This window comes from Myotis nattereri (assembly GCF_964212035.1).
Source record: "Myotis nattereri genome assembly, chromosome: 3".
Lineage (NCBI taxonomy): Eukaryota > Metazoa > Chordata > Mammalia > Chiroptera > Vespertilionidae > Myotis > Myotis nattereri.
In genome coordinates, this window is record NC_138077.1 from 63,965,690 (window position 1) to 63,977,862 (window position 12,173).

General features: G+C 38.0%; 1 protein-coding gene across 6 annotated transcripts in view; it reads left to right on the top strand.

The window, feature by feature from the left end:
• The window catches only part of LSAMP (limbic system associated membrane protein), a 640,943-nt gene that overhangs the window by 611,583 nt on the left and 17,187 nt on the right, over positions 1–12,173 (top strand). For 2 of the 6 annotated variants that reach the window (XM_081086904.1, XM_081086905.1), the window contains exon 7: positions 1,887–1,922. The exons of 1 other annotated variant lie outside the window; for it this stretch is intronic. In XM_081086904.1, the coding sequence (XP_080943030.1) occupies positions 1,887–1,922 (36 nt within the window). Of the gene's footprint in view, positions 1–1,886; positions 1,923–7,738; positions 8,311–11,652; positions 11,700–12,173 lie in introns of those variants that run through there. 3 more of the 6 variants (XM_081086909.1, XM_081086907.1, XM_081086908.1) reach the window with 3 other exon arrangements.

Below are 12,173 nucleotides of genomic sequence, written 5' to 3' on the forward strand. Positions count from 1 at the left end.
TGAATAACACAAATTGGAAAAAAATTTCATTTTATAAGTGGCATTTACTTCACTTTACAGGAGTCCACAAACCCTGGAATAAACTATAAAATACAACAGAATGATGGTAGAAGCGTAAGGATAAAAAGTTGAGATGATATGCATCTGAGGAATGATAAGTCCATAGGATGAAATTAAGAGAATGAGAATAACTGATGGGCATCATAGGACTAAGATGATGATAAGAGGGTGGAGCTAAGATGAAAGTAACAAGCTGGGAGACAGTTGAAAAGGCTATGAAAGGAGGGTGGGTGAGATGGTTTAGCAATACAAATGGTCTTGTGGGAATGAGGGCAGAGTGCAGCTACCCAGCTGTGAACAGTGTGATGAGAAAATATTAAGCTGAGTTATTTAAACACTCTGAATAATAACAGTAATAATAAAAATAAAATACAGTAGAGAGAATATAATATGGGACAGTGGTCTCCAACTGCTGCATAAACTGCTGAAAGCAGTTTAGCTATTTATTTTCAAAGCTGGAAACATAACACCAAATAACCAGTGGAGGTTTAAACCATTTTTCTACTTGACACTTGTGTAACTAAGACACAATTGTTCACTGCACTGTTACTGACCTGCTCCATCTTAATGCACTTAGAAAACTTTGGCATTTAGGCTACAACTTTTAGCTAAGCTAGAAAAAAAAAAAAGCCCACTCTGCAAGGAGACCAGGTTTTCTGCATCCAGATGTACTTAGTGCCAAAATTCCAGGCAAAATCTACTCTTTCTAAGCTCATGGTACAAAGTGGCAGGGAGATCAAATTTGAATATGTGTACATATATATGGTTTTCTCTCTATGGTTTGGATTTTTGTTGATTTTTATTTATCATTGGTCTTTATTTAACCATGCTGATAGGAGGATTGTAGAAAAGTGTGCGCTGATTATGTTATACTGCAGGGTTTGGGGTAGCAAAGAATGCCTCCTATATTATCCTTAATGCACCATTCTGCCTCCCTGAAAGATCCTCAGAGGAGGATTTAGAGTTAAACCTGGGGTTTTGATGAGATAACTAGAGGATACCTTCATGCCTGCACTCTGTAGCATCTACAATTTGTGTTCAGTAGCTTAGGGATGGGACTGTGAGGGTAAACATAAACTAAGACTCAAGTGTTCAAAAGAAAAGCACTTCTTATTACTCAACTGGATATATCATCAAACAATTTTGATTGGTTGATCAAATTTTAGGTGAGATTGTATTACTGCAAGAGGATGGGATTAAGGAAAAGACTAAAAATAAAAGTATATCATGCCAAGAAACATATTACCTTGGCATTACTATTGCACTGATATCAGTAATCTGGAAATAAAAACCTGAGGGAGAAGTTGAATTTGTATTTCCCAAAATAAATTTTCCAGATGCTTGGCTAAAGCTGATATGAGCTATAGTGCTCAGGGAGAGGAAAGGCATCCTTAGCCACCATAGTTCCATCAGTTATGAGTTCAAGAAACCAGAACCAGGATCAAAATTCATAACCTGAACTTGATCACTAGTGATTTAAACACCCTCAACCCTAATCCTCCAAAACATCTATAATTTTGGTAGTGGTTTTTCCAGGGAAGGGTAGGGTCCTGTGTGTAGGGTTATCAGAATGGGATGTTGTGTCCTGCTCTTGCTAACTTTTTTGAAAAGGCTTTGGATTTTAAGTGTTACTAGTAGCTCTCTGATACTTTAGTGTTGGTAGAAAGATTATATCTCCCAAACACTTTATGGGAGATATAATCCTACTGGCATGGAAATTCATCTGTTTTATAAATTCATCTGTCTGAGTATCTAAATATGAATAAGATATATAGATATATCTATATATAAACTATCCATGATGATTACTATTTTTTCCCCTTCAGAGCGTGTTTTACCCACAATCCCCTACCCCATTCAAGGTCAGTATGATTTTTATCACTGTAGCTCTGTCACTGGGTCATTCTCCATCATCTATAATGTGCAAAAAAAGGGGGAAACACATTCACAAAAGTAACATACAATTGAAATCGTTTTTTTTTAAATCTACAAAAGAAAGCCAATAAGTTGCCCCACACCAGTCGATAAGCATGCCATAGATTTGTCACCTGACTAAACTTCAGGCTAGTCAGTAGTTGGGAAAATGATACTAAACTCAGAAAGCAATCTTTTCTTCAATTATTGGAAATTATAAACTTACATAATTGGAACACAGCCAATTAAATTCTGTAGCTCATAAAAGTATGAATCCTCTAACTGACCACCCTCATATTTAGAGGCTTATAAAATCCAAAACTGAAGTATTACTTGTAAAAATGAATTATCTACTGCCTAAGGTTGAACTCAAATAGATTACAAGAACATTGATTTTTCTTTAAATAGTGGCCTATTTGGGGGCTTTTCCTTTTCAACATAACCATTTTAGAAAACACAAATGAAAAAAAAAATAAGGTAGTCATTTTGTATTCCTTTTCATAAAAGTCTCTACACACTCAAATTAAATTTTGCCTCCTACATCACATTTAAATGCAAGTTGCAGCCCAACCTTCTAGCTTAAGGCTGTTTAAAGGCAAATTGGCAAATGAAATTAAAACAATACAAAAAAATCTGAAATGAAACCAACCTACCATTGAAATTAAATTCCTGAAAAGTGATTTGCAAATAACACTCAAAGACCTGAGAAAAAAATGGAAAGTAGGCCATGCAGGGGGCTAATGTGGAAAAAATAAATCCAATTAAACAAGATTATCATATACACTCTAAGGAAATGTGCTCAGAATTAAAGGTAGAAAGCTGCTGTTTTATTAGTTTGAAGACAGATCATGTTTCATTAACACTTGTCCAAACTAAAAAATAGGTCAGAATTGGGTGTAGATATTCAGTGTCAATAATACATTCATAGATATGTGAACTTAATTATATTTGAAATGAGGATTGCAAGGTTTAAAGGATCAATTAAACAGCTTAGTAAAAGTTATTCTTACATTTTAAGAAGTGTTCAAACTATTTTTAGAAGAATGCTGTTGAATAAAATCCTCCCCCAAAACATTAATGAAATCCATTTCTTGTGCCAATTACTAAAAGTAAGACTGCTAAAATGTGATTGTTGTTTAGACTTGACATCAAACTTACAGTGTTCATGGAAAATATCGCATTTTGAATTCCTGACATGCCACAATTATTTTAAGACTTTCATCATTTAGTGTTGCAGACTTTGACACCGTTTTATCATGTTGCCATCTTGCAAGTATCTTGACATGACAAACACACATATACACATTTGTCCCAATGGATAGCATTTTCAAAGAGGTTCAGCTCCATCCAAGATGATCTTTGCACAGTGTCAATGTGACTCTAGGTGTCTTTTGTGAGAGCAGTTCTGCAGCTATGAACTCAAATATTTTATCTGATCATGCTTTATGATATATGTAATATTGAACAAATAAAGCCAGACATGATTCACAAAGGACAGCTGTTGGATATTGAAAAACAGTCTGGATTAAGGATTGAGATGTGGGATTTTATTGAATTTGATATTTTCCTACAAACTGAATTGTTGATTGGAGAATGACCCTAGTTTGATTTTACATTGTAGATACAATGTAGATAGCTTCTGTAGATCCATTAGTTTTAGAGAATATAGTTTATCTTACTAATACTTTGAGCTTCTGCTGGTGGAAATTGAAAAGCTGTTCATGGAGACTGGGGATAGTTGGTGTGAGAGTTTGGGAAGAAAAGATAGTGCCCTCTTAAGTTCCCTATTTCTTACAAGGACTTGATTTTTCTAGAGATCAAATCCCTTTTCTCCTTGTCTTTCCATTCAAGATGGCAACTCATGTGAAATGTAGTTCCCAATGGAAAGAAAAAAAAAAACTATTTTAGAGGACCCTTCATTTTTTTATAGTATCATTTAAGTACAGAAATATCTAGGAAAGCATGCCAGTCTTGCTGTGATCATAGTTATGACACTAGACACCTTCATTTAATTAAATATGTCATCATCTATGTGGAATCCTACATTTCAGCCCTAAGTGTTAAAAAGTCTATCAGCCATTGGTTGATGCAAATGGCCTGAAGGATTTTGAACCAATTAATTTGCTTAAGGTGTTTTGACAGTAGGAGAAAGTCCCAAAGGTCCTTTGCTGTCCTCCCATTATAAGAAAGAGAACTTTTCCTCTTACTTCCCAGTAACAGAAATGCATGTATATTTTCAGGGGCTTCACTGTTCCTATCTCCCAGTGGAGGGTGTCCCCTCCCACTCCCACTCTATGAGGCTCATCAGGCTGACTGGAGATAAGCAGCAGTCACAGCAGGGATGCAGTCCTAAACCCGTCAAGCTGTGATTAAACAAAAACAAGGCTCAATAAATCAAATGTATGTCCCCTGGGTTTCCTTCATCATATCGCTTGATTTTCTGCAGTGATAATGATAATACTGGAATTACACCAAAGGATAATTTGTATTGTCTGTGGCCAATCAGAAATTTTTCAAATGTCCTTTTCTATTCAGCAAAAAAAAAAAAAAACAAAAAAATCAGTGTGCTTCCCTGCTCTTAATTTACAATATATATATATATATATATATATATATATATATATATATATATATATATATTATATTATATATGCTAAATCCTTGATCTGTTCCTGATAGGTGTTTTTCTCATTAATTTTAATTTAGGTGTATTTATTCTGAAATGAGTTCTGAATGGCATATATTTGCATAACTACTCCGGAATATATCACTGCAGAAACTCCACTGAATAGTCAAATGAGGAAGGAGTCTACTCCAACCCTCCTTGCAGGGAAGGAACTCCTCTCACTTTCTTGGGCTCAAGTCATTTCCTGAGGCTTCTGAATACTTGCCCATCACGATGAAAGCACACCTAGAGATGCTCTCATATTTAGGAGGACTGCAGGTTCAAAACGAGGTGAGCAACCCGCCTCAGACAGTTGAAGGGACATGAAAGAAAAGGACAAGGACAAACACCATCATCTTATTCTTATCGCCCTCAAGTGAAGGATTCCCTTGAGTGTGGGGCTCTCTGGGCTCAATCAGCCCATCCTTCCCTGTCACTGCAACTTAAGAAATGTAATGACCCTGGAATATCTCACTTGTCTGTCTCCCATCTGATTATTTATCCCAAGTGAACAGCCTTTTCATTCACTAACCACCCGTGCCAAGTGGGTTTGGGAAATGTTGAGATTATCTTCCAGGTTCAGGCATTGACTCTGGGTTTGTTCACAGCTACTTGCCATTCAGTTCCTGTTTTTCCATTGATAAAACACATTGCACATGGCTGGGTTTGCATGATTAATACAGCTGTCTAAAGCTTTCTCTGAAAACAAAACCAGCCCCCTCCCACCCCCGCAAAAAAAAAAAAAAATTGAAGTTCTAAAAAAACTAATATCTGATCCACAAACCAGGCTTGCAAAAATCTGAACTCTGCCTGGGATGCTTCCTCCTGAGAGAGACCCCTGTTGTTGTGGGCAGGCCTGGCGTCAGAACAGCCAGATTCCATCTACAAAAGGAGGAGGGGATACTCTTGCCCTCACCTGGCACTCCTGGGAATGGGTTCTCAAAATCAGACTGCGTGGGATGGGAAGACAGCTGGAAGAAAATCCTGAAAATATCCCATGCTGTGAAGATGACTGTATAATTCCTACAGCTTTATTTATATTCTGTAGGATATTATCCTAGGTTATCAAAGAGAACATGCCTCTTTTCAGCTCCTTATATTAATAGCACATTCACCTTGTCTAATAATGATATTAATTATAGCTAACATAGTGGGCTTCTCATGTGGCAATGGAGTTCTAAGCCTTCTTGCATGTATTAACTCAACTAATGCCCACAATCCTAAGAAACTAACATGCACCTTTCCCCACATTTCTTAAGCATCATAGTATAACCAAATTCCAGTTTACCCAACACAGCACCCAGTCACATATGTAAATCTGTCGTACATTTTAAATAAACATTACCTTTGCATTTATGTTCATTAGATATATATCTGTCTAATGAATTTAAAAATTTTGTCTAATACTTTATGTATTACAATGTCTCTAATCCACAATACTCAGTTACCTTAATATTCACACACTTTACAAGTCCATTTCCAAACAGAATGTATCACACAGAGATTTATATGAAAGCATTCATCTTTAAAAAACATGAGCAGAGCTCTCTGGCATCGGCACATCTAATTTCACACCCTTATTCAGGCTGATTTACATACAAACCTCTATTAATCATGAATAATTACTAGCATTGTTCTCTTTAATTCAGTTTTTCCAACTGTGAAATGGGAAAGAAATTATATTTTCCATGCCTACTAGCTCAAAGCAATGTTTTAAATAATATATTAAAGAGAGCTTTCAAGTTCCTAGAAAGAAAGCATATTGGATTTAAAATAATCATATTCAGATACACACATGTCTCATGATATTTAAAAGGACTGGTATTTAGAGATGTACTTGTAGCATATTGTCTGAATATTAACCAGATATAAGTTCAGTGTGGCTTCATTATAGTTTGACCTGTTACAGATTCTAGGAATATCTGAAATACCCACAGTGCTAACAAGTTTAGAATTATCCCAAGGCCAAATAAAAAAATTATTATTCATCAATAGCATAATACTACACTTAAGTGGACCTGCAAGTTGCACAGTTTCCTGTTGTATGGCACACACATCTCACACACACACACACACACACACACACACACACACACACTCATACACTTTCATTGGATGTCCATCAGGCACATTACCACCTATTCGACTAATTTAAAGTCATCAATTTAAAGAATCTTCTCTTTTTTCTGGTCAAAGATATAAAACATGTTTTAGAAAAGGTTTCAGTATATATATATATATATATATATATATATATATATATATTACTCCTTTGCCACTAGCTGGTGCAAACATGGGCCTTGTTTTTACTAATAGAACTTTGGCAGCCATGTCAACACAAATTCACAGCAAAATCATGGACCTTGATTAATACACATGATGGTGATTAAGAGTTAACTTTATTACCCTGACTCTTTTACTGAGAGCAGGTCTGACTTCCTCCTGATTTTTGTTATTGGTCGAGAACCAAGTGGGAGAGTCGTGCCAATACTTCACCTGAAATCAATACTTCACCAGCCAATCCAGTGATTTAGACCCAACTGTAATAGGCATTTGTCTTTGTTGAATCCATTTCTGTGTCTCTCTTCTCACCTCTTTATCCTTCTTTCTGCTTTGTTTCCTAAACAGTTCTTGTTCTCTCCCTGTTAAAATTTACTAGCAAGAATAAATCTGAAATACACTTACACTATTGTTTCAATGTCCAACAATAGCTTGGAAGTGTTATCTCTCTAAGAACTTACATTAGCTTCAAGCTAAATAGCTAAAAATCCTACAGCATCAATTTAAAAGTAGGAGAATTTTTACGCTTGGAACTCTTTCCTAATGCCTTTCACTGTTTCCCTAACCTGGGTCGGCCTTCGCCAGTCAGCCTTTCCTAGTGATCTTTCTGTTCTGTGGATGGCTGTGCTATTTACATTTCTAGTGCCAACTGGGATTTGAAAATGAATATATTTTTGAAAATCCAAGCTCACACTAAATTTTAATTTGATGGAAATATTTCTCTTCTATGAGCTTTATAGGGGGAAAATCTCTCAAAGTAACAATTACATTTGGGGATTAAGTTTAAGTAATTGACAGTCTTGTCTTTTTAATTAAAAGGAATAATGCTGCCTAAGAAGAGCTCAATGTGATTTGCAGCAGAAAAAAATGTTGGCATGCTGCGCCGAAGGGTGAGAAGACCAGGATCTTGAATGGACAGAAAAAGCTGATGCAAGCCCCTCTAGACTTTAGAGTGCAGCCCCATTAGAACTTGCCTTGGTGTTTGCATCAGTAAGCCATTTAGCAATAGGGCAACAGTCTATTGTGAGGGGCATTGGTGGGTATAGCCAGGAAGGAGGTCCTTTCTGTGAGAGCTTTGCTCTAGGCTCAGAGACACTGTGTGGAGCAGGAGTCCTTAAAGGAAGTGGGACTAGTTAGAGTCAAAAAGAAAAAAAATAGCACATAGTCTTCCAAGAATTATGTCATCAACACAGCCTCAGCCCCTGATAAATGTCATATCATAGCCGCCAAAAGTATAAACTTAAATTTTAGTCTTCCCCTTGGTTTTCTTTTCTTTTTCTTTTTTCATTTGAAATTCTTATTCCTGGTTTGTATTTCTTGATTTTCTTTTTCTCCACATTGTCCACCATATTCACCTTGCATTTACATGGACACCTTTTCTTTGACATTCTAAAAAAACAAAAACAAACAAACAAAAAACAACCAAGGAAAAGCTTTGGTAGTATTAGTATTTACATCTAAACACTGGTTGTCAGTCATGCAGGCACCTCAAAGCCATTATCCCCTTTGTCTGGAGGAAACATCTGCTTCTGAAGAGGCAAGACACAAATTAACCTTAGTAACAACTTGCCTGTGCACTCACTCTGTCCTCACAATAGTCTTTTGTCATCACAAGTCATTTGTCGGTATTAAATTAAAGGAATCTTTGCACGGGGGGAAATCAGCTTAAGTGGGTCCCACCTTACATCTCCCCTATATACCGCTGTGAAGAAACACACCTGCCAGGTAAGAACACAGCAGGACATGTGCATTTGGAATTCCAATTTAAGGTGCTTATATGGATCCAGATGTATGATGGGAGAAAGCAGACCACTCACTAGGACTCCACTAAGAGCTTACATACTTGTCAGCTCACGTACACCATGAATCAGTGGGTGCAGGGAGACTTTACAAGTCATTTGTCAGGCTTTCTAATTGGACCATGGAGAGCCAAGCACCGCCATAGTTTACTGTGCTGTTTTGCTTATCACTGTGCTGATTGTCAAAGAAAGCACTTACCCCTTCTCTGGAACACATGTGTATATTTTAACACCGCTAACAGGGTATCTTTACTGTAAATCATAGCTGTCCATCCTGTCCTATTCCTCATAGCACAGATTCTCACTTAACCACTCACCTTCTAAAGCTTGCCATTTCAATATGACTTTTTCACCAGCCTAAGAGGACATTGTATGGGGGCAACCACAGCATCTTGTGGTTTAAAAAAACAGCAGCCCTAGCTGGTTTGGCTCATTGGATGGAGTGCCAGCCTGAGGACTAAAGGGTACCAGGTTTGATTCTGGCCAAGGGCACATGCCCGGGTTGCGGGCTCGATCCCCAGTGTGGGGCGTGCAAGAGGCAATCAATTAATGATTCTCTCTCATCATTGATGTTTCTCTCTATCCCTTTCCCTTCCTCTCTAAAATCAATGAAAACAAAACAAAATGAACTTTAAAAAAAAACAGCAGTAGAAGGTAACTGTGCCTTGGCCACGTGTCCATTCTGTGTGCCATCCCATCCTCTTTGGTCCACACAGCACCAAGCATTCCCAGCCATGTTCTATGTCAGAAAGTATACATATGGATTTTGTATGACTTGAAGCAGGGGATGTTTGGAGGACAGAAACAGCTTAAACAAAAGAAACCAAGCAGTTGCTTGCACGTCTCTTTGTTGACTAGCAAGTTAGAGAGTAACTTGAAAGATTTGCTCTGGAGTTCCAGAACTCAGGTAAGTTCATCATCGGAAACTGCTCAGTGCTGCAGAGCTGAAAAAGACGGAATAATCTTGGAGGTTGGTCTTCCCTAGAGCAGTGGTTGGCAAACTCATTAGTCAACAGAGCCAAATATCAACAGTACAATGATTGAAATTTCTTTTGAGAGCCACATTTTTTAAACTTAAACTATATAGGTAGGTACATTGTTATTAACTTAATTAGGGTACTCCTAAGCTGGCCTTCGCTAAAAACGTCCTCAATCTGATTGAGGTACGTTTGCTGAGGTCAACCCCTTTCAACTCTCCCATCCACACTCGTCTTGTATACTTGTTTCATCTATCTCCTTTCCGAAAACCGACTTCTGTGCATGGGCCACAAAATTTCAATCGCACTGTACGTGTGCGCCCACACGTGGATTTTGTGGAAGAGCCACACTCAAGGGGCCAAAGAGCTGCATGTGGCTTGCGAGCCACAGTTTGCTGACCACTGCCCTAGAGGATCAACCCTTCTGCTCTCAGTCATTTAGTTCATAGCAGGACTTCTTTTCTGCATTTAGGTGTACTCTCCACTTGCTTTTGCTTTGTAGAGTTTCTTTTAGAGTTTACATTTTCTTTTCCTTATGACATCTAATCATTAGGAACACAAGAAAGAGTCTTCATTCTTGATGGGCAGTGAAAAACTAGTTTCTGACCCAGGTTAAGTTTATTTGATAATGACAATATTTTGATTACACCATTCATTCACTTAAAAACAAACAAGCAAACAAACGAAACCACCAAAACACAAAACTATCCTAGTACTTTCTATGGCCAAGCTCAGAGCTGGGTCTTGGAGGACTGTGGCAAATGAGCTAGACACAGCCTCTGTGCTAATAGAGCTTACAGGTGGGCAGCAGGTGGTGAACTAAGCAATCACAAAATGCTTGGCTAAATTTACAACACCTTTGTGATGTTTGGAGCTCACAGAACAGGGGCACCTTAGAGAGCCTAGATGGGTCAGAAGGCTTGCAAGTGAAAGTGAAATTTAAAAGGTAGAAGAAGAGAAGGGAAAGTGGAGCCGAACATTCTAGTACATACAAAGGTCTAAAATCCAAAGGGAGACGAACAATATTAAGTCTAATTAATTTTAGAAATCTGAAAAACAAAACATACTTTTTGCCCTAAGAATTTATTACTTCTCTTCATGTGTATCTGGCCTGTTTAAAAAAGAAAAAAGGCAAGCCAAAGGAGTTAAAGGGCATCGGCATTTCCACCCTCTGTTACTCTTAGGACAAGAAAGACCACCTGTTCAGACATGTACCAGTGCTCACACTGTGTGGCAGGGGGCACTATCCAGGGTAAGTTTTCTGGGTACTGAGAGCCCACAATCTGGCAGAATCTCTAGAGAGAACTTCCAGCCTTTCAATATGGAGGCTGAATGGTAGGTTTTTATTTTATTTTATGGGGATGACCCAGTTGTAAGGAGCCTTCAGTGTTTCCCAGGAGCTGCCCCAGAACCTGGCTGTAACATTATGTTCGGAGTCATAGATAAACCACCGAGGCCTCCTGGCGCTCGATGGGGGTCCACAGGAGACCCGCCTTTACCCAGTCTGCACTATGGTGGTTAGTGCCATGTATGCAAGTCCCAGGGTAACTAGGCACATCCCACCATTTTTAATCCCATGTCTTGTTATTTCCAAGAGCCTTAAAACCCCAGGAAATCTCATAAATTCACTTGTTATCTCTGCATTCAAATTCCATAGGCCAGTTACCTTGTTTCATGGTACTTGAATGTTCTTTTATTTTGAAATATACAAAATAAAAATACATTTTAAATGGATTAAAGATAGCGTTGAATCCCTTGGAATGTAAATCTAACATGTATTTTAAAACCAATTTGAAGATCACATATAAGCTCCTTCCTCAGAGAAATAGAAAAAGGAAGAAAAGCAGGAAGGATGAGCATCTCTAGAGACCTACCCAAACCTATGCCTTTAATCCTTGTTAGCGAGTAAAATGAATGAAGTCATGAAAGGCTGTAAAATGTATGTTTTTAAACGCAGAGAACATAATCTACATTGCAGCAACAACTGAGAAGACTTGAGGCTGGGAGGTAATTCTTAATCTCTTTGAATTTGGAGATGACTGGTCATCAATTCCAACAAGGGGTAGAAGGCCAGGATAGTACCCACAGATGTAATGGGTATATTCTGGGCACGAGGGCAAAACTTGTTTCTTTAAGACAGAAACTATATATCTGACCCTAAATCTTACCTGACACTTGATTCAAATGAGTTTACTTCTGGAGTTTATCTAACCTTACACAGATTTTAGGTGAAATGGCCCAGGGAAACCACTTTATTAAACTTTGCCTCAAGCATTCTCTAACATTCTAATTCATTGATTATTAAAAATTAAACCTCTAGCCGAAACCGGTTTGGCTCAGTGGATAGAGCATCGGCCTGTGGACTGAAAGGGCCCGGGTTCGATACCGGTCAAGGGCATGTGGCTGGGTTGCAGGCACATCCCCGGTGGGGGGTGTGCAGGAGGCAGCTGATCGGTGTTTCTCTCTCATCGATGTTTC